At 53.6% G+C, this 24,485-nt stretch overlaps 7 protein-coding genes and 1 non-coding gene across 8 annotated transcripts; 2 read left to right on the top strand and 6 right to left on the bottom strand.

The window, feature by feature from the left end:
* Positions 1-538: 538 nt before the first annotated feature.
* On the bottom strand, positions 539-2,278 carry BO82DRAFT_333683 (oxidoreductase). The gene is made up of 7 exons (XM_025633226.1): positions 1,863-2,278; positions 1,558-1,783; positions 1,360-1,506; positions 1,173-1,290; positions 1,049-1,117; positions 967-993; positions 539-910 (listed from the first exon to the last, which is right to left on the bottom strand). The coding sequence occupies exons 1-7, from the start codon at positions 2,040-2,042 to the stop codon at positions 571-573; spliced, it is 1,107 nt and encodes a 368-aa protein (XP_025492895.1). The 5' UTR covers positions 2,043-2,278; the 3' UTR covers positions 539-570.
* A 1,406-nt stretch (positions 2,279-3,684) lies between these two features.
* BO82DRAFT_281361 (tyrosinase family protein) lies at positions 3,685-5,091 on the top strand (the record flags this gene model as incomplete). Its single annotated transcript, XM_025631336.1, has 5 exons — positions 3,685-3,875; positions 3,942-4,104; positions 4,158-4,423; positions 4,492-4,768; positions 4,831-5,091. The coding sequence occupies 5 exons, from the start codon at positions 3,685-3,687 to the stop codon at positions 5,089-5,091; spliced, it is 1,158 nt and encodes a 385-aa protein (XP_025492894.1).
* A 478-nt stretch (positions 5,092-5,569) lies between these two features.
* On the bottom strand, positions 5,570-7,141 carry BO82DRAFT_333679 (putative tartrate dehydrogenase). The gene is made up of 3 exons (XM_025633225.1): positions 6,554-7,141; positions 6,000-6,490; positions 5,570-5,948 (listed from the first exon to the last, which is right to left on the bottom strand). Exons 1-3 carry the CDS (start codon positions 6,798-6,800, stop codon positions 5,604-5,606), a joined length of 1,083 nt encoding a protein of 360 aa, XP_025492893.1. The 5' UTR covers positions 6,801-7,141; the 3' UTR covers positions 5,570-5,603.
* A 291-nt stretch (positions 7,142-7,432) lies between these two features.
* On the bottom strand, positions 7,433-7,518 carry BO82DRAFT_t147. The gene has a single exon. It is a non-coding gene; the product is annotated as a tRNA-Tyr (tRNA).
* Positions 7,519-7,550: 32 nt separating this feature from the next.
* BO82DRAFT_391506 (Zn(II)2Cys6 transcription factor domain-containing protein) lies at positions 7,551-8,495 on the bottom strand. The gene is made up of 5 exons (XM_025638571.1): positions 8,404-8,495; positions 8,288-8,346; positions 8,201-8,214; positions 8,072-8,134; positions 7,551-8,018 (listed from the first exon to the last, which is right to left on the bottom strand). The coding sequence occupies exons 1-5, from the start codon at positions 8,411-8,413 to the stop codon at positions 7,571-7,573; spliced, it is 594 nt and encodes a 197-aa protein (XP_025492892.1). The 5' UTR covers positions 8,414-8,495; the 3' UTR covers positions 7,551-7,570.
* Positions 8,496-11,688: 3,193 nt separating this feature from the next.
* Positions 11,689-12,434, bottom strand: BO82DRAFT_60893 (uncharacterized protein). Its single transcript, XM_025641381.1, has one exon. It carries the CDS (start codon positions 12,360-12,362, stop codon positions 11,937-11,939), a length of 426 nt encoding a protein of 141 aa, XP_025492891.1. The 5' UTR covers positions 12,363-12,434; the 3' UTR covers positions 11,689-11,936.
* Positions 12,435-18,175: 5,741 nt separating this feature from the next.
* On the top strand, positions 18,176-18,676 carry BO82DRAFT_281247 (uncharacterized protein; the record flags this gene model as incomplete). The annotated part of the gene is made up of 2 exons (XM_025631333.1): positions 18,176-18,532; positions 18,587-18,676. The coding sequence occupies 2 exons, from the start codon at positions 18,176-18,178 to the stop codon at positions 18,674-18,676; spliced, it is 447 nt and encodes a 148-aa protein (XP_025492890.1).
* Positions 18,677-19,118: 442 nt separating this feature from the next.
* BO82DRAFT_364075 (P-loop containing nucleoside triphosphate hydrolase protein) lies at positions 19,119-24,408 on the bottom strand (the record flags this gene model as incomplete). The annotated part of the gene is made up of 14 exons (XM_025636929.1): positions 19,119-19,353; positions 19,440-19,763; positions 19,892-19,975; positions 20,032-20,766; positions 20,828-20,899; positions 20,967-21,090; positions 21,162-21,494; positions 21,554-21,716; positions 21,771-22,546; positions 22,620-22,853; positions 22,962-23,241; positions 23,313-23,539; positions 23,605-24,124; positions 24,196-24,408. 14 exons carry the CDS (start codon positions 24,406-24,408, stop codon positions 19,119-19,121), a joined length of 4,320 nt encoding a protein of 1,439 aa, XP_025492889.1.
* Between the last annotated feature and the right edge of the window lie 77 nt (positions 24,409-24,485).

Here is a 24,485-nt window from a genome sequence, read left to right as displayed (position 1 = left end):
GAAAGAAGAAGACCAAACACAACATCGGCAAGATAAACCGGTCGATTTTCCTCACCACCTGCTTTTCCTCCTCTTTCGAATATATCACTCGATGACAGCTACCATCGCTGGCCTCTTTCTCCTGAGGTATCTGCACCATCTCCCAATCTCCCAATTAGCAAACTACTGCCTGAGAATGACTTCTGCTGATTTGTGATTGTTTCCACTCTAGGCCGACGAGATGACGATGAAGATGAAGATGAAGATCAACAGTAACGCGACGTGAAGTCCTCGAGGAGACACGCCACAATCTCAGAATGCCCTTCATCAAGCTGATGCCAGCGCTCACTGAGTCCCCATTTAAGCGTATGATGAGCCCACCGCCATATGCAAGGGGTAGATCGCCGCCAAGAATCCAATACTTGCTGGACCAACGCGCCGAGCGCGTCTCCCATCAATACCGTTGGCTCGCCTGTGCATACTGGGCCAAGTCGAAAAGCGGTGGTGGTCCATCAGTGGAATGAGTGAAACAAAAGAAAGAGCTTATATAGCTATCATGCTTTGAATATGTACAGTCCAGCCAATTGCAGCCTACTGCTGCGTATGCACCACCACCTCGGTGGTTTTCAAGATGCCAATCTCCGTGCGATGCAAGCGCTGTTCATCCTCCTCGCGATTGCCACTGTGTGCGCTATTTGAGTCTCCATCGGAACTTCCCTCCACCGTGATATTGTACATCGAATGGGGCGCTCGGGGCACCATCGACTTGAGCGTGACGTCGGCACTGCGTTGGCCATAATATTCGGGGTAGTAATTGCCGTATGCGTTGCGTCGTCCACTGGTCAGGTTGCGCGTGCTATCCAGCAGCGATTTTACCAAGGTCTTAAGACTAGGTAAGCATGCTGCGATGATAGCGACATTCAATTCCACGCTGACTCCTGTTGTCAGTCTCAAACCTCAGACGATCACCGAATGGCTTCAACATACCAGTTCCACACCATGAACGTATCATTCCTGCATATTGCGTGAGCAAAAAGGCACTCCATAACACTCCTAGAGCGCCACTTACCGGTACACATCCGTCTCTTTGAGCACTTTGATCTGAGCGACAATTTTGATGACTCCAGCAACACAGGCTCTAAATTCAACCCAGATCAGTTCGATTCCCGCGTACGAAGAGCTTCGTCACGTACAAATATCCCAAGCTCAGCACCCCAATCAGTGACGCCTTGGTCCGTAGGTTGACCTGAATCTTGATAAACATCGGCACCGGTAGTGTGGCGAAAATGACATCCGTCACGAGGTTGGTAACTGGAATGCGATCGGTGTGAGCCTCTGCGAATAGGAAAGACGATTGACACGACACAGGGGAGAACGCACTGCTGTTCCACAGCCCGATGGCCGTGAAAGTACCAGAATCAAAACAGCGCGCATTGGCCCTCAGACTATAATCCCAGGCCGCAGCCACAGGGATACACTCAAGGATCAGGGTCAGGGCGCAGGCAACAGTGAAGGCGACCAGGAAGACTATGATGGTGAGAAACAGAAGTAAGGCTCAGGCGTGAGAGGCCGACAAACCAATCGATCCAACCAAGGCTTTTCGCAGCCAACTCTGCGCGAATCGTCGCAAGAAAACCGCCAGGGAGATCTTGACCAGGCTAAGACCAACCATGACAATGATGGAATGGAAATAGACCACTTTGGCCAGGTACCCAAGATCCTCATTGGAGATGTCTTTGTTGTAACGACCGACTCCATGCTGGGTTTCAACCACGAAGCAAACGAGGACTCCCACAGCGCAAAGCTTGCATGGGGATGTACTGATTAGAATATGTCGATCTTCTCCATCATGAACCATGCCGATCAAGCCAGAGTCCACTTACCCACGCCCCGAGTATATTGTACTCCTCCGCATTGAACTTCCGCAGAACCAGTCCGCGCACATAGCACCGCAGCAGCACGATCAGCGTGGACAGGCCCGACAACGTTCCAACCACTGCCAAGATGGTCGGAGCGTGGGAGGAGCTGGCCCCCGATCGCGGCCAGAGGGGAACCGCTGTCATATCGGCGAAGAAGAAGTCACTGAGCACAGTGACCGCAAGCCATGAACAGCGATGGTGAATTGATACATGGAGAAAGGATTCCTTGGACGAGTGGCCTTGTTTTTCTTCCTCCCTGTGCAGTGCAGTCTTGCACAGGAATCACAGGGCACCGTCGACCGTTTACGAGGCGCAGCCAAGAACGACGTCTGCACGGTCCGGGCCTGAATTTCCGACCCTTCTCCGATCCCATATTCGTCAGAATGTTACAACTCTGGAAGTTCCATCCACTTGGGGAACCAGGCCGGGAGGTCTGGAGCAGGATAGAAGGTGGGTGGCACTCGAGAGCTAAGCGAGTCATTTAGCCTCGGCTGTCCGGCCGATGGGCTCGAAAGGTCTGAAGACCCTCCTCAAATCTCCCTTTTGGCCAGGCTAGCAGGGATAATACAGACTCTAGTGTCACTTTCTCATTTATTTTACTCACGCCACGCTCCAGAAGCCCCCCGACGCCGGTAATTATTGCTTCGCGTGGCGCTGCAGGAGCAACGTGGCAGGCATCCTGCAGGCACACTCTAGCGGTCAGCAATCCCACCAACGGCTTGTCGACCAGAGACGGCATCTGGATAAAATCTGGACCCCATGCAAGACATACACTTGGTGTTTGGAGTGGACGACGAGATGATCCGGACGATCACGGGAGGGTTCGACCGTGGAAGGGAGGGAAGATCGAACTCACAGGCCAGCAATCGCACATTTCCCTGAATCTCGCACTCCACCGGACTCCATTTCGGACTCCATTTCTTGTTCCTCTTCTCCTCCGGCCGGAGTCAGGTTATCAAATCGGGGAAGACGGATGACAGCGGCTAAGAGCGTAGTGCGGCCGACGAAGTGGTGCTAACGGACCCACTAATAAGCACTAACTTAGATTAAAATATATTAATTATCAATTCTCGACAACCGGCACCATCGCTTTCCCGCGCTCAAGGAACAATTGAGTGCTCATCCAGTCAGGGGTGGGAGGTAATTTGTCTCCTCAGGGCGCGGGCGGCGCAGGGACCCCTGTCCACGCTTGGCCACGTTCAGCCCGCCCTCAAGATGATTGATTTGCCACCACTATGACAGGTCAATTATCGAATCCGGGGAATAGGTTATTGCGCGATCTCTCTCTTCAGTCGATGGCATCTTGAACAAGCAGACGAAGTCTCGAGTGGTAGAGACCAGCAGACGAAACCTGTCCTTGAGGAAACCGGCTGCTCTCGGAAACGAAAGACCCTTAGCGAACAAAGCAACCCCCCACTATCGGTTCGAATTCCGGCTAGAACTGTCTAAAATTGCATTGTATGGCAGGAACCATGTGTATGCTTCGCACTTTTAGTTGCCGACGGTGCAGCGACTAAGAGGTTGTCGTCCCAATCGGTGCCATTTGGGGAGCTTCTCTTAGGGCTATTCGCCCGGTTCCGACCTCCAGACCACCACATGGGCTGATTAGCTTCTTTTTTTTTCCACGAGGCAGCAGCCATTTCCTGGTCTTCTTGTCTCATCAGGGGCAAAGAAGAAGGACTCGGGACCCAGGAACAGGACTATATAGAGGTAGTGGGCGACCAGCTCTTCTGTGACTTCTCTGTCAGCCCGCTCAGTTCATTCCCGTCCGGTGACTGCTGCTATCATGAAGTTCTCCCTTCTGTCCACTGCGGCTGTGGCTGCTTTGGCTGCTTCGCCAGCCGCTGCCATCCTCGGCACCCCCGATGCCGTGGATAAACTCTCCAGCAAAGCTCTGGCTACTAAGTTGGCCTATGAGGCCGCTCATGGCTCTAACTCGACCTGCAACATCAAGAATGCGGCAGTTCGTCGCGAGTGGTACGTTTTGCCTCCCCGCGCTAAGCTTAGGAGCGTTCGCCAAAACTCATTCACATGAAACACCAGGTCCTCTTTGGCACCCGCCGATCGGAAGAAGTATACCGATGCGGTGCTGTGCTTGATGAGCAAGCCCCCCAAGTCCGATCCCAGCTTCGCTCCTGGTGCCCGTAACCGTTTCGATGATTTCGTCGCGGTGCACATCAACCAAACCTTGTGGATCCATGGCACTGTAAGGCGCCTTGCTTCCTACAACTTAATCCTCTGGCAACTAATCGGATGTAGGGTAACTTCCTCACCTGGCACCGGCTGTTCACCTGGGCCTACGAGACCGCTCTGCGCGACGAGTGTGGCTACGATGGGTACCAGCCCTACTGGGCCTGGAACAAATATGTGAACAACCCGATCAACTCGCCTCTCTTCGATGGCACCGAGTACAGTATGTCTGGTAACGGTGACTATGTCGCTCACAACGGTACCCCGGCCACTGCCTACACCACGCTTCCCCCGGGTGTGGGCGGCGGCTGTGTTACCAACGGTCCTTTCGCCAAGTAAGCCTTCTCTCATCTTCCCTAGCTCTGTCTTCCAGTTCGTCCAGTCCTAACAAGCCCACCTTCAGCATGACCGTCAACCTCGGTCCCGTCGACCCCACCCTGCAGATCCCCGGCCTGGTAGCCCAGAACGGCACCGGACTGGACTACAACCCGCGCTGTCTGCGCCGCGACATCTCGCCGGTGGCCGCGCAGGGCTGGACCAAGACCAGTGACGTGATGGATCTGATCCAGAACTGCGACGACATCTCGTGCTTCGAGTGGACCATGCAAGGGTTCTTCGAGGAAGGGTTCTTGGGCGTGCACACGGCCGGCCACTTCACCATCGGCGGTGACCCGGGAGGTGTATGTACCCTTCTCCTCTTCTCTTCCATTTATCGATCCTCGCTAACCACCCACCCCACCAGGACCTCTACGCCTCCCCCGGTGACCCGGCCTTCTACGTCCACCACGGCATGATTGACCGCGTCTTCTGGATCTGGCAGAACCTGAACCCGGCCAACCGCACCTACGTGGTCAAGGGCCCCGACTTCCTCGACGGGCTGATTCCCGGCCCCAACACAACCATCCACGACACCCTCTGGATGGGCAACCTCACCGCCTCCCGCGAGATCTATGATATCCTGGACACAACGGCTGGAACTCCCTTGTGTTACATTTATTTGTAAATTAGAATGTGACACTGCTCGTGTCTGTGTCATGGGCAGTGACATGATAGAAATAATAGATGATTTGTTCCAAGTTTACTTCGCTTCTATGACTGTGGGCAGGTGGCTTTGCGGGTCAGCCACAGCCGCCACAGCAGCCACGGAACACGCGGCGAGGCGAAAGCGGCAGGTCGTGGCAGAATATTGACCGAGGTAATTTTATCTACACTCCGGGGGGCCAATCAAAACGCACACGGTCTGTAAAGGAATGGATTCAGAATGACTCAGCAATGAGGTTTCTATAAGCGCACGTGACCTAGGCCTGGAGCTCACAACACAAGTCACGCAGTAAGTACCTCTTTCTTCCTCTCATGTGTGGCCACAATATTTACCCCTTAGCATTCCGGATCTTGTCTCTTTTTACGGTCGCAATGGTCAGTTTACTGTGAACGCAATGGACGAACGCAACTCTCTGAACAAGGAAATCTATTTTCATGCTAATGACATCAATCCGTGGTATATATGTACAACCCTCAACCGTACAGCTTCTTGATCTCGGCCACCACCGCGTCGGTGACCTCCTTGGTGTTAGCCTTGCCGCCCAGATCGGCGGTCAGGACACCGGCCTCGCACACGTTCTCGACGGCGGTGAGCAGCTTTTGGGAGGCATCCGCCTCACCGAGCCACTCGAGCATCTCGGCGGCGGTCCAGAAGGTGGCGACGGGGTTGGCGATGCCCTTGCCGGTGATGTCGAAGGCCGAGCCGTGGATGGGCTCGAACATGGAGGGGTTCTGGCGGGTGGGGTCGAGGTTGGAGGTGGGGGCGATGCCGATGGAGCCCGCGAGCGCGGCGGCCAGGTCGGAGAGGATATCGGCGTGCTGTTTGGCCCGTTAGCTGCGGTAAGAATGGAGGAGAAAGGCTCAACTCACCAGGTTGGTGGCGACAATGGTGTCGATGGTCTCGGGCTTGAGGACCATGCGGGTGGTCATGGCGTCGACCAGCATCTTGTCCACGGTGACATCGGGGAAGTCCTTGGCGACGGCCTTGGCGACCTCATCCCAGAGGACCATGCCGTTGCGCTGAGCGTTGCTCTTGGTGACCACGGTCAGGAGCTTGCGGGGACGCTTCTGGGCGACCTCGAAGGCGAAGCGCATGATGCGCTCGACACCGACGCGGGAGAAGATGGCCGTCTCCGTGGCGACCTCCCAGGGCTTGCCCGTGTGGGAGCGACCGCCCTGACCGGCGTACTCGCCCTCGCTGTTCTCGCGGATGATGACCCAGTCGAGGTCGCCGGTCTTGCAGTTGCGGAGCGGGGACTGGGTGCCGCGGAAGACCTTGGTGGGGCGGACGTTGGCGTATTGCTGGAAGGGCTGACAGATGGCCAGGCGGAGACCCCAGAGGGAGATGTGGTCGGGGACGTCTGTTTAATAGTAACCAATTAGATCACTTTCTCCATGCGGGGAAGTAGGGAAAGTCAACATACCAGGAGCGCCGACGGCACCGAAAAGAATGGCGTCGTGCTTCTTGAGGGAGTCGAGACCGCCATCCGGGATGTACTTTCCGGTCTTCTTGTAGGTGTCGGAGCTCCAGTCGTAGTTGGTGAACTCCAGCTTGAAGGTCTTGAGGGTATCGGCCAGGGCGTTCAAAGCAGTGATACCGGCCTCAACGACCTCGGGGCCAATGCCATCGGCGGGGATGGAGGCGATGCTGTAGGATTTGAGGAGAGACATGGTAACTGTGTGCGGGGTTCGTATGAGAGTAGTGAGAGGAAAGAAGAAGCCGATATCAGCGCGTCGATCGAGGTTTATATCGTATCTCCAGCCCCGGTCTGTTGCCCCTCACCGACGGACGGTTCTCCCTCCATGATCTCAGATTGGGGGTCGGACTTGCACTCCTCCGCGATTCGGAGGAAAACATCTCCGGTACCACGCGGATGATCGGGACGGGTTTACATCTTGGAGAATGGCGACGATCGATGCAGCCCTGTGGAGTAAGGAATAGTGCGATAGATAGGTTACCGGGGGAGAGGAGAGGTTGAGAGGCAAGGTTTGTGTGGAGTCGATTGACGGATTGATTGTTGCGAAGGGGAACAGGTTGACCCCGTGGCGGAAGAGTGCTGTGCTGTGCTGTACACTGTACGAAGTTGTCAAAAGATGCAAACAACCCGCTGGCTTGACTTTGTCCGCGGCAATTTTCTATGGTGGCAAGTAGGTAGATGACTAGCCAGTATCGTCATAATGTGCAAACGGGATAGAAATTTAGTTCGAGTAGGATGGTGCATGTTGTGAGCAGACTCAAAGGCTGCCACACTCAAAATAAGAGAGAAAAAAAAGATAAAATCTTAATGGGAGCAAAAAGGCAATCCCCCGAACCAGAATCGAACTGGTGACTTTTCGGTTACAACTTCCATTACAGCCGAACGCCATGAACCAACTAGACCATCGGGGGTTGTTGTTGCAGTACTCGTCGTTAACACAAATCATACGGAGCTTTGCGCTCATCAGAAGTACAGCGAAGGATATCGCCGCGCCACTTCCCCTGCCCGATCCGACCTCCGCCGCTCTGGCGATCCTGACTCCTCCGCCGACCCTACACTGCTCCTGCTGGGAAGACTGGCGGCGGAGATCCCCCGCGGCATCTCATACACGTTTGATAGCGGCACTTCCACCCCCGGTGGTGACTTGACCACGGTCCGTTCACACTGGTACTGATCTTGTTTCGCTTCCCGCCAACGTTCGCGCTCCGCCCACCCGCTCAATGGCAATTGCGACCACTCCTGCATGCGTGCATTCTTGGGGCGCAGGTCAGCAGATTTGCGGGTGGCCTGCACCACCATGCCTCCGTGAGAGGCATTGAGCTCGCGGATGGTGGTGAGGGCCTCGTACAACGCTTGCTCGGTATCGGCAAGCCGCTGCTCGATCTGATTGAGATACCCGAGTGGAAGCCCTCTGATTCAGGTCAGCACCCGGTTGAGCAATTGCAGCAGGATGATCTCCCTTACCGTTTACCGCTTTCTGGATAGACACACTTGGATGGATCGGGGGAGCATTGCGTGCAGACTGGACTGGGGGTCGGTTAGTAGAGCGGAGATCGAGCATGCACCGCAAATCTATAGAGCGGAGTCACATACAGGGTGCGATCGCACTGGCACACGTTGGAGTTAGAAGAGTGTTCCCCTTGTCTGCTTTCTGAGTCTCGCTCTTTCCATTCTACTGACCTTGCATTTCTTTTGCCTGCATGGCTCGCAGGCAATGGGGCTGAGGGCTTGTTCGGTATCTGATCTCATCAGCTTCATTCTACTAGTAGCGGGAGATATATTTCGGATCCCCTGACCTGACGGCATTTCCGATCCTACTGGAGCTCAGCGAGGGAAATGGTAGAGAAATCGACACTCTTAGATTCATACATTCCGACTTACTCTGTCTGCATCATCGAGACCGCAAATATCTCCTGTTCTACTATCATTCGACTCCTTGCCACCATCGACTCTCTACCAGGGCACCTCATCTGCCATTACGGGTTGCAACTCGGCCCGGGGAAAGAAACCTCCGGCGGGGTTTTCCTTCCCGTGCTGCGGCGGCGCAAGGAAACCCACTGTGCGGTTTCTGCCTGGTGCCTTTCGTGGTTGCCTGATCTAGGGGGGGCCAGTCATGTGATACACTGACTGGCTCAAAGCTCACACGTGACTGCATAGTTATCCAAGACCACATAAGCCACTTATGCCGCCATGGTTATGCATGGGTGCAGTGCCTTTGGAAAGTTAACGTGGATCACAATCGAGCTTGTGTCAAAGACGAGCATCGACCACACTCTCACCAAGAAGTTATACCTATACAGAAGGGACTTTTATGTAGAGCAGTAGAGATGGTAAGTTACCTACCCAGGTCCCCATTCACTTTCAGAACAGTGTGAATATCCAACAGTCTTAGTTCAGTATGGCCACTGCTCTCCTCATACCCACTACAGATGCCCCCCTAAGCAATATTCCTTCATCCTTTCCCTTGTAACTCCAGATCCAATCGATTTAATTTCAAGCTACCAGAGGCTATCTGAGAGATCCACAGGTAACCAAAGTGCGGGTGGTGAAATTACATTTTGTTGTAACCTTCCACTCTGAAGGTCATCCTCATGATATCTACGGCGTCTGCTGTATACGTATATCAAGTGATACTCTGTTTCTTCATGAAGAGATTAAATCATGCTTGGCTGCTCTGCTGGTATATCTTAGTAGTTACTAGCTTTGTGTGGATGAGAATATCCTCAGGCTGACTCTCTAGATATACGCTTGTTCAGGATAAGTACGAGAATCAATATTAGTCTGGACCAGAACCCAATCCGTTTGTTTGAGATGTAGATATTGAAGCCTCTTGGGCTGAAGGATGAGGTAGCCGGTGAGATTCACTACCCCTCCTCCTACTAGTGATCATGAGGATTGCACACGCTGGAAGACAGGTGATTGACTATGTTCCACCTGTGAGCTGGCTTCTCCTCTCCTCTCCCCTCCCACTCCTCCACCACTACTTCTCCTCTGCCCATTTCTGATCATCCTCCTCTCTCTTCTCTCATCCCTCGTCCCTCATCCTCTCTCATTTCTAGCCCCGTTCTATCTTCACATCCTCATCCTCATCCTAATCTTCACCCTCGTCTTAGTCCCCAGACTTCTGTTGACTTTCAGTCGGTATACCTTGTCACCTTTAACCTCACTTTTACTTTTATTCTGACACGGTTTCTAGTTTCATCCTCATTTCCATCTTCCTCGTTTCCATCGTCTTCATTCCATCGCCCCCATTCCATCGTCATCCTCCTCATCCTTCGTCTCGAAGATTCTCTTTACATGTCGTCTGTGTCTGTATCCTTATTTCATTCCGACCCCGCTTCCTATCATGTGTGAAGTGAATACTCTCATCGACATATTTCATCATGTCGCCTTACCCCCTCAGCTGCCAGGAAGCCAAGATAGAGAGCCACGGAAGGTTGAGCACGGCCTCATTGAACGCTTACGCAAAGCTGTCATACGAGGAATATCCGGGCTCACGCCGTTGCGGGAATACTATCCTCGCGGGAAAAAGCTGTAAAAGCTGGTCAAATGGAACGAGGAATTGACAATGTCCATACAGCATGAAGCGTACCAGCCAACAGTCGAGCCGATTCTGAGGAGGTCTCAAAGGCTTTCTCTCTTCCAACCAGGTACCACGCCATGCGAAGTCAACACTGTCGGAGGCGAAGCATACCTGCGAGATGGAGCTCTTTGGCGCCGCTCCCTGTACGAGCGCTCGGACACATGGAACGAGGGAAAAGTGCGCATTGGCCAATAGAAAGATTCTTGCCCGGTTGCTCGTGCTAAGTGCGCTTCTCACCCAGACGGCTCAGATGTTACAGACACACATCGGAGGTCGCGCCGGTCGAGAAATTACAGGAGGAATAATGCCTGCAATGGTAACCTCTCAAGTGTTATGCTGTTCGCAGACTGTCGCCTGCGCTGTCTCCACCAGATTGCACCAATAAGCGGATCAACCTGCAACGCGAAGAATTATTTAGAAGAGGAATCGAGATAATGAAAGAAAAAGAGAGAGAAGAACTCAAAAAATGAGAAAATGAGAAAATGAGAACTGGATTTGTATGACTTGAATGCGGGCATAAACCCTAAGACTGACAGGGAAGAGCCTGTATATACGTATATTCTCAAGAAAATATTCGTATCTCAATCAAGTCCAACGTCCATAGCGTGCAGAGAGTTTATTAGTTCTTGGGTATGAGCTACATCAGTTGCAATGTAATCCTTCGCTTACTTGACTCGCCCGCCGCTGGTTGCGACGCGACAGCTGCGTGGCTGTAGGAACTGCGCTGGTCGCGTGTGCGGTCGCGCCGGTCAGACCAGCAGCAAAGGGGCAGTGATCAATAATCACGTTATTTTCTTCTCTTTTGGGGAAAAAGTACCTCAAGAGTTGGCGGGCCGCTCTCCGGGCTTCGCATTGATTTCTCTAGAAAAAAACAAAAAGAAAAAAGAAAGGGAGAAGACTTGTCTTCCTTCATCTGCTGATGTAACCAGCAAAAACATACAACAGAAGGGATTCGCTGGTGGTCACCCACCCAACTACTAACCTCCCGGCGTGTGGCTTAAGTACGGCTGAGCGGACGGGAAGCCCTGTTTTCCACACCCTGTGGTCGTATGTACTCAACACACGGGAATAGTATATAATATAGTGCACAAACTGATGAAGTTTGATATGAAGCAAACACCATTATAGACGAGATAAAGCACATTCGATTGTAAAGTTCGATGGCTGTATGCCGTACTGTATATGGATGAGTGCACAACTGCTTCTGCGGATCCTTGGCGGGTGCCCATCCTCGGTCTATCAAATCTGATTCGGCGCGGTTGTGCGAAACATGGGTATATATATCCGTGGAACTGAACCAGTACAATCTCAGAAAGTACAAACCCCATTGGGGAAGTGGGATTAATTGAGCAGGATAAAATAAGACAATCGACAGCTGTCAGTCAAACTGGAAGGAAACTCACTTCCCCAGGGTTCTGAAGTACCCCAGTCACGTGACCAGAAACGTTTTAAACGCAGAGAATGTAGCTGATTTCAAACCAACCAACCAGCCAACCACCAAGGAATCAACAAATCGTTCCATATTGCCCATCTCTGAGCTTGATCAATTCAGTTACAAAGATACCACGGAATCTGAAGCCGGCATAAGATTGGTGAGAAGCATTGAGGTGCAGTACAGTACCATATACCGCGGCCTAGAATCCCCACACCTAAGTCGATCCGGTTACATTATCGACCTTGGTGAAGCAACAGCCTCCATATCTCCATGTACATACAGCACATCGTTGAAACAACCCCCCTTACTCCTTATCTATCTTCACTGAGACCCGTCCCACCCCCGAAGTGGACCCGTACGGTGGCCTCGGTGCTCGACCCCACGCCAACCACCGGAAACAAACGTCCTAATGACCCACCGCGGAGCGTGGCACCGTCCACTCGTCTGCCATTCAAGGTATAGGAAATTGTACTTTGGTCGAAATTGACTCCACAGCCGATGATATCCCCCACCGCAACCTGGAAGGACTTTGCTGGGAACGAGCTTGTTGGTGGCTGCTTCTGCCGCTGCGGTTGCTGATGGGTTTGGACGGGAGAATTGGCGTGGGAAATCCAGATAGGGGCCTGTGCCGGTGGAGTCATTCTTTTGTCGAGGTAGATGGCGGTTTCCAGGGACGCATAGCGGCTGCAGTACCCAATGCCGATGAGTCTGTTACATTGTGAGATACGGTTCACCATCTTGGTTGCCCTGGAAGTGGGGGCTCTCTTGCCTGGGGACTGCACTCACGGAAATTGCTCTGAACTCTTCAGGATCTTGATCTCGTAGTAATAGCTACGGAGACCTGCAGGGACTGGGTGATCTGCCCTGACCAGGCGGCAAATGACGGGACTTGTGACCAAGGATGGATGTTCAGAGGGGCTCGTGGAGATTTCCACTCCACTGTCTCCAACCTGAATCTCGCCATGCTTATCATGTACGTTCCAACGTGTCGGAGGGTAGCCGCGAGCTGTCGGCTTGAACTTGGCATGGTATGCCATGAGGAAGTGGGTGGTACTGCGGGGTGACAGCAGACGCAACGTCCGCTCGCGTTTCTCTTGGATCGCCAGAGCGAGCACATCCCAGCCGTGCTCATCGTCCGGTTGATCTGGGTGTTGGTCAAGCAGCAACTCAATCAGCTCCACCGCATCCTGGATCACCGCGTAGTCCAGAAGATCAGGCCCGGGCGTCAGGCCGGGAACCTGCTGGATGATGGTACACAAGATTGGCACAAATGAAGCTTTGTGGTCTGTGTTTGTCGTCATCTGCCAGCCCTCGAATGCCAGATCTAGAATCGAGTGCTGGTCTTCCGTCAGGGCTTCCGGACTAGGATCGTGCTCGAGGAGGAGCTTGACAAGGTCTGCAGTCCCGTGAGCCGTCGCCAGGTGCAGAGGGGTCGCTCCTTGCTGGTTACGCTTCGCGCACATGCGAGGGCCGTTGCCGTGCTCAATGAGTTTCTTTGCAGCAACCGTGTTCCCGTTGGTCGCGGCGCAATGGAGGAGGGTATTTCGAGAAAGACTCGGAGTGTAAAGAACCTCGTCGAGGAGCCCTGCGGCCTCAAGTGTGTCCAGTAGATAATCGAGGATGTCGTTGGCATTCTCATCCACAGCCTGAAAGACTGGATCGCGGCCCAGCTTATCTTGGGTGCTGAGAGTGGCCTTCGCATCGACGAGCAATTTTACCAGGGACAGGTTGCATGTTCTAATTGCTGCGTGCAGTGCGGTCTGCCCGAATACATTCTCGGTATCGTTTACATCGGCCCCCGCGTCAATCAGAAGCGTCGCGGCCTCGATATTGGCCAGCTGAATTGCGGTATACAACGGGGCGCGGCTGTCTTTATCCTGTGCGTCGAAGTTGGCGCCGGCACGCAAGAGGGCCCGAATGATCGAGACAGAGTCCTGAGCAGCAGGGGCATCATGCAAAGGCGTTCGCCCCAGTTTATCCGGTTGATTAACATCAGCTTGATGGGATAATAGGAGCTCGACCATCTCTGAGGCTCCTTGCTTGAGAAGGACCGCCTGGTGGAGACATGTTCGGCCATCTTCTTTATGCTCTCCTGCGGCGTTGATGTCAGCCCCTTGACGAAGAACCCGCTCGCACAGATCGTGACTGCTGGTCTGAACTGCGAATTGCAAGCATGTCCGGCCTTCCTTGTCAGCCACGTCGGGGTCTGCTTTGTTCTTCAGCAGATACTCGATCTTTCCCATCTGTGGTGGAGAGCTGCCGAAGAGCATCAGAAGGGGTGTGGTGCCATTCTGATTCTTGAGATCAATGTTTGCGCTTCGCTCGATGAGAACCTCCATCACCCTCTTTCCCCCATCCAACAAGCAGCAGAGATGGAGTGGACTGTTACCTTGCTGGTTTGGAATGTTGGGATCTGTACCCTGATCGAGATAGTGCTCGACCAAGCCCACCAGCCCATATGCCGCCGCAATATGGATCGGGTGGTCCTGCATGCCGAAGGGCAAGGGATGGTGGGACAGACCCTGCCAGTATTGTTGAGCCAATGATCTGGTCTTCAGGAAATGCTGGGCCAAGCGGTAGATGGTATTGAATTGTGCCTGGACCTCGACTGGCCGGTCCCACGTGTACCAATACTCCTCTGCCATTCGGACATGGTAGGTCCAGTACCGCAGCTCATACCTGAGAACCTGTGCCTGATACTCTCGCAGACTATCGGGTCTTGTCCGGCCAGCCCTACTTTCAATCACATTGCACGATCCATCTTCCAGCCTCATATACCGGCTTTGAAAGTTTGGGGAGTTCAAATGACGCAGTAAGACCTCACTCATCTGCAAGTGTCCAAACATGGGCCCCGCCAGATGAGAGGATATGACGAGCTTCACCTTCTGGCAGACGTGACAGCGAGACTCAGGATGAAAGTGATGTGACTCATCATGTTTAATGAAGTCTCGGATTGAACTGTGCTGCAGCTCAATCCTCCCTTCCTGGATGCGGAAAAAGTTACGCCCAATGGTTGCCAACTTACTGGCAAAGTCTTCTGCAATCCTGGACTCACTCATGCTCCCCGGGTCATCCTCCTTGGGCGGAGAATCATTCCCTACAGGTCTGTCATCTATGCCATCCGCAAAATCGTTGTCGGACCATCCATAGTCACTGGTAGCCGAACTGAACTCGGCCCTGTCCATCTCCTCGATTATGTCCCCGCCTTGCTCCTCCTCGTCTTCAAATGCCCTGTCGATTTCTTCCTGGATGAGCTCGCACCGGATCTCCCCTTGACCGCAAATGAGCCAGCGAAGGGCGATTAAAAGGGTCTTGCGATCACTGGGATCCAAGCCTTCCAAAGCTGTGCGATAAAGCTCATTCATACCTATGGGCAACTCGTTCAGCATTTCCCTGTACGTTGCCTTTTTCCCATCCAAATGCTCCAGTCGCTTGAAAATCACATCGATATCTATGAGGCTGTTCAGTCAAGGCGGCTCCATGATTCCATCGGACATAGCAGACACCCGACTTACATCGAAACATTCCTTGCGACTTTTTTGCGATTGTGTCGGCCGCACTTCGCCTGTTGTCCTTCGTCCAGCTTTTGTAAGTTCCCAGCCGAAAGAGGATATAAGCCTTGACATCCTCCTTGTTACTCGATTGATCGACGGAAATAGTTGAAAAACCCGCCAAGCTCTTAGCCATGTCGCCGTGCGGCCGGCTTGAAACGAAGACGCGTACAGTTCCCTCGCACTGGAGCATGGATTTGATGCCGGCCAACAGTCCGTCGACCCAGTCCACACACTCATCAATCGCGTCAATCACGACATAGACCCTGGAAGAGACGAGTTGCACCAGGTGCTTGAACATGGGAAGGAGCACCGTGGCTATTGAGGAATTGGTAGAGCACTCTCCGCCATACGGCCGCAGGGCATCTCTGGCCTCGTTGATGATGCGCGACAACTGCTGTCGACGATCTGTTCGCGCTTCATGAGCCTTGTCTGCACAATCGCCGTGCCCTAACCGAGGCGCTTCATCTAGTCCAATGAGAAGCTGGCGGAGCAAGTGTAGCATGATCTGGATCCCCTGACTGGTGGTTTTGTCTCCGGATTGACAGAAGAAGTAGAGCACCTGGGTGCCATCCTTCCTGTGCTGCGCGACTTTATGAAGCTTCTCCACCATGGTGGCCGTGAGTATCGATTTGCCGAATCCCGCTTCGCCCTGCAGCCACAGTAGTCTGGAATGGCTGTCATCATCACCATCGCCATCGGCGTAGCGGGTGAATCTCACCACCTCAGGGTGTGTCGTAATCCATCGGCCTGTTTCATTCTGGCGCATGCAAAGATGGTCCTCCAGCAGCCTGCCGGGTACCCCTTCATCTGCAATACCACCAGTGCCGAACCATCGCACCTGCTGGTCGAAGTCGAGGTAGGTGAACATCTGTCGCGTTTGACTGACTCCGTCGAGAACCAGACCCTGAGTGACTTTGTTCTCCTGCATGGCGACCTCGATCAGCTGCGGCAATCGATGGAGACCCTTGAGACCCCCCAGCACGTGTTGCGCTGCGTCCTGGAAGGCGATGTTGGCGATGGCTTCCACCTCCACTTTCAAGGACTTCAGCTTCTCCAGGAGGTCGGCCAGCTCCTTCGAACTCCCCGTCACAATGTCCCGGACCATTCGACTGGCCTTGTTATGTTCAAAGAACTGAGGCGCTCGATACCCGAAGAGCAGCACGGTCGCATAGACGTGGGGTAACTTGGCCGCGAGCTTCTGATGGATCTGCGGGTCGACCTTTATCTCTTCGTCGTCATCGCGGCCAACCTCCCCGTACCGCTGCGCGTAGACGTCACAGAAGAACATGACATTGGAGACCTCATCGACGGCGCCCACCAAAAACTGGCAATGTTTCATGTCTTCCCTGACGGTGCGGAAGATCATGCGGAAGGCGCACCACACGACTGAGACAGTCTCCGGGGCGAACTCCATGCATTTATCCCCGTATTGCTGCATGGCTTCCAACCGGTCCATGATCGTATGAAGCTTGGGTCCCAGTTTGCCCCCTCCCCCGTATTCCTGCGCCACATGGTCTGAGAATTGCCGCAGTTCGAAGATGGTGTCTGCCAGGTTGGTTCTATCCGACACTTTATCGCGTTCTTTCTCTGGGAGCGCCTTCTGAAAAATCTTCCGCCCTTCCTCCCAGTATGACTCGAGGACGTGAGCGGACGATCGGGCTTTCGTTCCATTTGTATGAAGTGTGTGGGGTGTGTGGGGTGTCTGAGGAGGATGTTGGTCCGGCTGGATGGCTGGCATTTTGGGTTCTTGTGTGGGTGTCGGGGCTCTGTGATTGTTGCTTCGCTCCCCCTTGTGCCCTGCAGATTGGGGGAAGGGGAGTCGAGGAAGGCGGAGTTTCATTGCTCGTTGTCAAAGACACGAAAGTCTTTGCACCTTTCTGCCCTCAAAAGGGAAGTTGGCCCCTTTTGAAAGGGTGGTGCTTTGTTTTTGCTTTTCTTTTCAGCTGAAAGACCATGTCCACGTCAGATTGCATTAGCTCGGGGCTACTAGTGGTGTATCTATTCCCCACCTCGACATGTTAGCCTTCTGATAAGGAGCCCTACTGGACACCAGTTCGCTTCAAGATGCGGGGGTGTTTACCCCATGAGTCTCGTCCACGGTCTCTCTTCGCGATCGTCCCTCTTTTAGGACTAGTTTTCGGTCTCGCCCGCATGGGATTGTGGGAGCAGCGGAGATTTTTGGAAGCTTGCTCGCTTTCTCGGCCCTAAGATTGGCATCCTGCAGTAGTTCGGCGGCAACCTCTCAGCTGTCAATTCTAACCGAGTAGACCGATTGGACGGGACCTGTCCTCTCTTCTGCATTATGGAGATTGAGCTGGTCTCAATACTCCTGGAATGACATATCAAAGCCCGCTTCTGAGAATGGACGCAATCCATCGGTGAGTTTCTTTTGACATTTCCCCACGCCCCGATGTCTATCCACTTTGAACTGCAGCCAGATGGGATGGAGCCTGTAGTATTGAGTGACAGAAAGTGCTGCCAGGTATGGAAATGGCGCAAGTATGGTGGATTTCAGAGGGCTGACCAGCCTCCGAACAGCGGGTCAAGTAGGGTTCCAATGGGGAGCAGCCTGAGGCATGAGTATTCACCTCATTTGACATGCACCGGGCCACTGCTGAATTAAACCCTACACATGTTGACTTGGTATACCTGAAGATTCATACAGCAACCACCCTCGAAGTTAGGCGAAACAGACAAGATTGACGATAGTCAGCATACCATACTAGCGATGGCGCTATCCAGATGGACCCATTCACCGCGTGCAAGCTCTTATGGCGAAATTATGGCGCCTCTCCAGTCTTTCGTCATATGCGGTAAACTCCCAATGCACGGTGCTCCTGAACATCCTATTTTTGAGACTGAGGTTTTCGAATACCACTCTAGTCTCCTTGAATCCACCGCAACATCACAGGAGCTCGGAGACAAATACCTGCGCCCCCCTCGTGACCAGTTGTGCATTCAAGCGTGCAACAACCCCCAAGAGCACACCCCAGACGATGCAGTACGGTCTGCTGGCAAGAATCATCAAGGACAAGGGAGACCCGGAGGCCGATGATGATTGCCGCATGTTTTTCAACATCAGCCCCCCGTCGAGCACATTTGTCTGCGGCGCCCAGGGCTCCGGAAAGAGCCACACCCTGTCCTGCATCCTAGAGAACTGTCTGATCACGTCCAAGGCAGGGAACCTACTCGATCCCTTGACGGGGCTCAATCCCTTTACGGGGCTGGTATTTCACTACGATGCATTCATCATTGATAGGATCGGCTTACCATGCGAAGCGGCATTTCTCTCTTCGCACGACAACGTCGAGGTAAGTGTACTGTGTTCGCGGACGAATTTGCACACAATCAAGGTATGCTATCCAAAAAATGCAATTCTGTCCCCACACTGATATCGAGATTGAAAGTGCTCGTACTCGCGATTCGACATCGAGGTGGCTGCCTTGCAGGTCGATCAGTGCAATCTGAACACGCAGCGGATGAACCGATTCGATTAGCGTGCTATACGACGCCGATTTAGACTGCCTCGCTCCGCCTCACTCTTTACCCGTCCTGGAGCACCGATATCCCTTCCCTCTGTACGCTCCAAAGTTGTCGTTCTTAGTAGTTATAGCAGCCGTTTGGTGACGCGTCGGTAGACCTTGGCTTAAATGCTTACATCGGGGCAAGCCTTGCTCGTGATCTCACGTCTCCGACAAGACATAAGTCCCCTCGTCTCGACGAAAGTTACTACGAAATAATCCGGTGTAATGACTGAGTATAGAGGCGGATTCGAACTTTTACTGCGGTCGAACAGTGTTCGCCAATTGATACTTCCCCCTAGTTTTGATTCAGAAAAGTAGTAGAAACAGTTGTCAACTCGCACACGCATAGGAGGCAGAAGCCTATTTTTGACGATCATCATCCAAGTGATGTGTGCTCATGCATCGCGCAGAGTGATCAATCTTCTGTCACGGAATGCTCGCCAGTGGCGCGAAGAAGCTCCGCAAATATGGACGGCTGCGCCGCTAAAGTTGCGGGGTGTCCACATTCCACAACGCAACCCTGGTCCAACACGATGACCTGATCGTAATCCAAGATCGTGTTGAGTCGATGCGCGATGCACACCACGGTATGATCGCGAAATCGATCACGAAGCACATCGAGAATGAGAGCCTCTGTCTCCTGGTCTACACTGTGTGGTTGGACACGAAGAATATTAGCTTGAGAAGTCTAAAAACATACAGAAATGTAAAAGTTCAACAACAGGTCCTGCCTTACCTGCTTGTCGCCTCATCCAGAAGCAGGATCTTCGAGGTCCGCAGCGATGCCCGGACGATGCACAAAAGCTGTCTCTGGCCGTGGGAGAGCATGTCCTCGCTCATCGACACGTCCAAGCCACCTTTCCGGACGATGAGCTCCTGCAGTCCGAGCCTGGCCAGGATCTCATACAAGTCCTCATCCGAGTGTTGGCCGTGAATGTCGAGGTTCTCCCGGATCGTGCCGTGATAGAAGAATGGCTCCTGGGGCAGAGTGATCAGCCTCGACCGGACGTCCTGCCGTGGAAGAGTGGAAATGTCCACTCCGTCGATCTCAATCGTGCCGCTGCGCAGGTCCAGGAGTTGTAACAACGATCCCAAGAGGGAGCTCTTACCACTGATGGTCGTGGTTAGCGAAGGCGCTCATAATGACGGCCCGGATTTGGTCTAAATGCTCAGCAGAAGGATGCGTACCTGCCAGTTCGACCGCAGATCGCGATCTTCTGTCCCGGCTTGACTTCCAGAGAAACATTCTTGAGCACGAGTGGGGACTCGCAACTATCAAGACAGAGTCAGCCTTCACTTGGACGCTCAAATCTCCAATGATCACCTACTTGTAAGCTGCTGAGACTTCATGAAACCGGATTAGGCCTTGCTGCGGCCAATCCGGGGGCGGAGGAGGCGCCCTTGGGCTCGGATGTTCTTCAGACGGGGTGTTTGAGGTGAAATCTCGAATGCGGGCAATGGCACCCATGGCAATCTCTAGGGCGGTCCAATTGTAAACGAGACCCTTCAGGTTGGCGCCGAATGCCACCACATTGACCAGCGCTAGACCAATGGATGCACCCGTTGACGTCCGCGTCGTGACCGCAATGCTGACCAGGATGATGGCCAGAACCGCGACAATCATATCCAATGTGAGCGTGAGCCACAGCTGAGCACAGTAGAGAAGATATAACGACTGCTGGGCGGTCCCGAGCAGCCGATCATTCTGCACGGTGTAGGACCGCGTCCAGCCAAACGCACGGATACTGCTCAGCCCTTGCAGGGTTTCCATAAAATGGGACAGGAGAGGAGCTCGGGATTCGATCTCGAGGATCCGCAGTTGTCGCGAGGTCTTGAGATAGAAGATCTGCACCAGGTACAACAGCCCGATCAGGAAGGGCACCGTGGCGGCGACGTAGTGGGAGCTATACAGGATCACCACCAATTCGCCGATGCACAGGACGAGCGCCATCATCGTGCCGATGAGTGACCGCGGGAGTTCCATGTCCACCAGTTCGAGATCCTGGCTGAATCGGTTGGTGATCTCTCCGCTGTCAGTGACGGAGAAGAATCCCAATGGGGCTCTGGAGAGACACATCAGCCATCTTGCTCTCCTTTAAAGCTGACTGAATAATCGAACTCAACCTTAGCACTGTCTTGAGAAGAAGGTCGTGGAACTCCTTGGCGGTCTTCGGAACCATGATGAGCATAAGTTGCCTGCAGCCCGGTTAATGTCAATATTTGTCTCCATGCAACTCGGGCTTTTTCTTTGTGAAGCACTTACAAGCATGCACCCAGGAAGAGTAAGATGGCCAAGACTGACCACAGCGCGTATAATCCAAGGTAGTACCCTAGTCGATCATTGGCTTTTCTAGCGTTGGCCTCGACCCAGAACTTGATCCAGATTTCTTCAGGCATTTGTCTCGCGGTGAGTATGAGTGAAGAAACGGGGAAAAAAAGAGGATATACGGCGACTTACGGGAGAAAAGTAAGCCGACTACAAAGCCAGAGCACAGGGCAAAGAAGATACAGAATGACACGCGCCCCGTCTTGTCCACGTAGAACTTGTAAATGGTCAAATCACTGGCGGGCAGGTTGTCAGGATTCAAGTTCGCACTGCGGAGAGCCGGGTCAACGAGTGCAGGGTCTTTCTCGTCATGTTTGCGATGCAGTGGTTCATTCGATCCCTCTTTCGGACTCAGATTCGCCAGATATCCTCCTGAGCGAGCCAGCTCCGAATAGGCGCCCTGCTCAACGACTGTGCCACCTGGCCCTAACACAAGGATATGATCGGAGAGGGAAATATAGCGTACTATCAAAGAACTGTCAGCCCGCCGGGACCTTCTAAACACGACTCACACCGCTACCTACTGGAGCTTGTGGCCAGGACCGTCGTCGTCCCCTCCTGTCGCAAAAGACCGTCGGGTCCAAAGAGCGCCGCAAAGACATCTTGTTCGGTTTTAGCATCCAAGCCGGCGAACACGTCGTCGAGAATGACCAGGGGCTTTCTCGCATAAAGTGCTCGTGCCAATGCCTGCCACGAGGTCAGGACCAAGTATCAATGAGACTTCGGGTGGATGTACTGTACCAGACGGCCTTTCTGACCACCACTCAACATGATCCCTTTGCTGCCAATCGTTGCGTTGTCCCCCCCGGGGAGCTGCGCGAAGTCCCGATCTAACCTGCAGGCCCTGACGATGGTGTCGTACCACTGGCTGTCAAATGGAGACTGCCCGAGAATATTGTTCTGGATGGTCGTGTTCACCAACCATGGGGCCTGGCCGCAGAACGCCACGCCCACGTCCTGAATGACGACCGTGCCTGTGCTATGGGGAATCTCGCCGAGTATCGTGTGCAACAGGCTTGACTTGCCCGATGCGATTGGCCCGATCACCATCACGAACCGACCCCGCGGGATGGTGGCATCCACGTTCTGAATCGCCGGTTTGGCGGATCGCTCCCAGCTCGCCGAACAGTTGTGCAACTGAATCATTGCATCTGAATCGATCTTCCCGGATACCACGTCTGTCACCATGGTTTTCTCGTTGTCACTCTCCGACGAGCGTGTGGATTCCGTGGGCGACGGTTCACTGAGGTGTGAATCGGTCGTGCTGTAGCTGTCGTCGGGCAGCGGAATGCCGGCCTCCAACGCCAGATACTTTCGGATCCGTTCCAGACTGGTCAATGCCTGGACCAATCCCATTAGAGCATCGATGCAACTGGCCACGGCCTGGCAAAGGAGAGAAAGGAGGGTCAGGGAAGTGTATGCGGTGGCAGCGGTTAGTGGGGTGGTATTCCGGACCATGGCGAGAATGCTGTAGGTGCCAAAAGAAAAGGGCGGTGCCATGGTGGTTGCCAGATACGCTAGAGGGGGTAGAGAAGCTTAGAAGCAGACATCGAGGTGGTAGAGAGAGATCGAGAGGGATCTGGAACCTACATAACGTCACCAGCATGACCAGCACCTCTCGAAACTTGATGGAACTTTTGATCTCATACGTCCGCAGTTGGGTGATCACGGACTGGAGGATATCAGTTGCACCGATTGCTTTAACACCCTTGATGGAGTTGATCGCTGCCACTGTCGTAGTGATCCGGGTTTGCATCGCCTCAAGCCATAGCTTCTGACGCTCACCCATGTACCCGCTGACCTTGCCGCTGATGAGGAGGCACGCTGTACAGTCAGTCGTCATGGTTAGCTGCTTTTCGTCTCGGGTCATTTCAGATAGAAGGGTCAAAGGGAGTAGAAATCAAGAAGACGTCAACGGCAGATGCTGTATACCTAGGACTACCGCGGCGGCAGCAACGGTCGATACACCAATCTGGATTTCCAGTAACCACAGAGATAAACCGATCTCGAGCAAGCTGGCCCATGTTTCATGGAAGCTCCGAAGTCCCGCCCCGATCCGCTCGATATCAGCATTAATTAAAGTCAACGAATCGCCTTTGGAAGGCGCCGAGATATTCAAGCTCAGAGTATGATCATAGATCAAAAGGATCAAGCCGCCGCGCACCATCACGACCGTCCGATAGGATCGATGATGAAACATTGCTGTCATCACCTGGAGAGCGCATGCTTCGATGAGCAAAACTAAACAGACCGCAGAACAAGACGGCTTGGCAACCCACTTACTGCGATACCAACGTAGACAATTCCGTAGGCTGCAATCAAGCCATACCCGACCTCCTTGCTCGTAGAGGTTGTCGACTGTCCCAGAAAGCTTGTCACCCGACTGACGAGGAATGGCTGGGCATAGTTGACACCTGTCAAGCACAGCCGCGGCAGGAGATTGGCGAGAAGTGGCCGCTTGTACACGGCCAGGAGCACTTTCAGGAGGCTTCTAGGTTGCTCTTTCGCGGCTACGCGGGGTCAGTCTAAGTGCAATTGGTCCGACTTTTGAAAATGACCGGGGGGTGTTCATTACCATGCTTCCATTTTTGACGGATCTCCTCCTTGGACCGTTCCAAACTGATATCCTCATCGACCGCCAACAGATCCCCCGGTGTCAACGATCGCTTGTAGCCTGCCCACAGGAGGGGATTGAACCACCAGAAGGCACTTCGGTCGAAAATGCCGGCTGTCTGCTCCGGCGGCAAGGATTGCGCCAGGAGGCTTCTCTTCCCAGTGGCTTCCAGTACCAGCAGCACGAGTTTGCAGACCACGAGCGCGATGAAGACGCTGGAAATGGCTACATTCCCCGGCATGTGGAACAAAGTGCGGGCTCGCGCCGCGTCCAGAGGAATTGTCCCCAGCAGATACACATTCAGGACCGTGGACGGGCGCGGTGAGCGGGTATGCTCCCGGTGCGAGACGAAGGCGAAGATGGGCGACACGGCGAAGCCGGTTGCGATGGCTGCATTGGACAATCGGGTGGTAGACGTCTTGAGCACCAACGAGAGCACTAAATGTGTTAATCCAATCAAAGTCCAGGCGAGCCAACCGAGCTATATGACGATGAGCATTTTGCCAAGCTGTCTCTCGAGCAAAATGAGGGAAGCCCTGACCGAGCACTCACTTGCTTGAGGTACCACCGCACTCCTCGAACTCTGAGTACTTTGGGCGCGGATTGAAGCTCCCAGAGTCGCCAGCAAGCCCAGCCGATTGCGATCAACAGGGCAGGCAGATAGAGCACACTTTCTTCGAACAGCAGGGTGAAGTCAAAATTGTTATAACATGCGGACACCTGAGGGCCAAACACATCCTCCACTTGAATCCGGCATTGTTCCATGGCGTGGTTGTCTCCTCAATATCGACTCCGGTGCGCCGACGTCCGTTTGACCCGGAAAATGGCAACAGGAAGAGGGC

The sequence above is a fragment of the Aspergillus uvarum genome, assembly GCF_003184745.1.
Source record: "Aspergillus uvarum CBS 121591 unplaced genomic scaffold BO82scaffold_21, whole genome shotgun sequence".
Lineage (NCBI taxonomy): Eukaryota > Fungi > Ascomycota > Eurotiomycetes > Eurotiales > Aspergillaceae > Aspergillus > Aspergillus uvarum.
The sequence above is the reverse complement of the archived record's forward strand: the minus strand, read 5'-3'. Positions and strand labels throughout refer to the sequence as shown.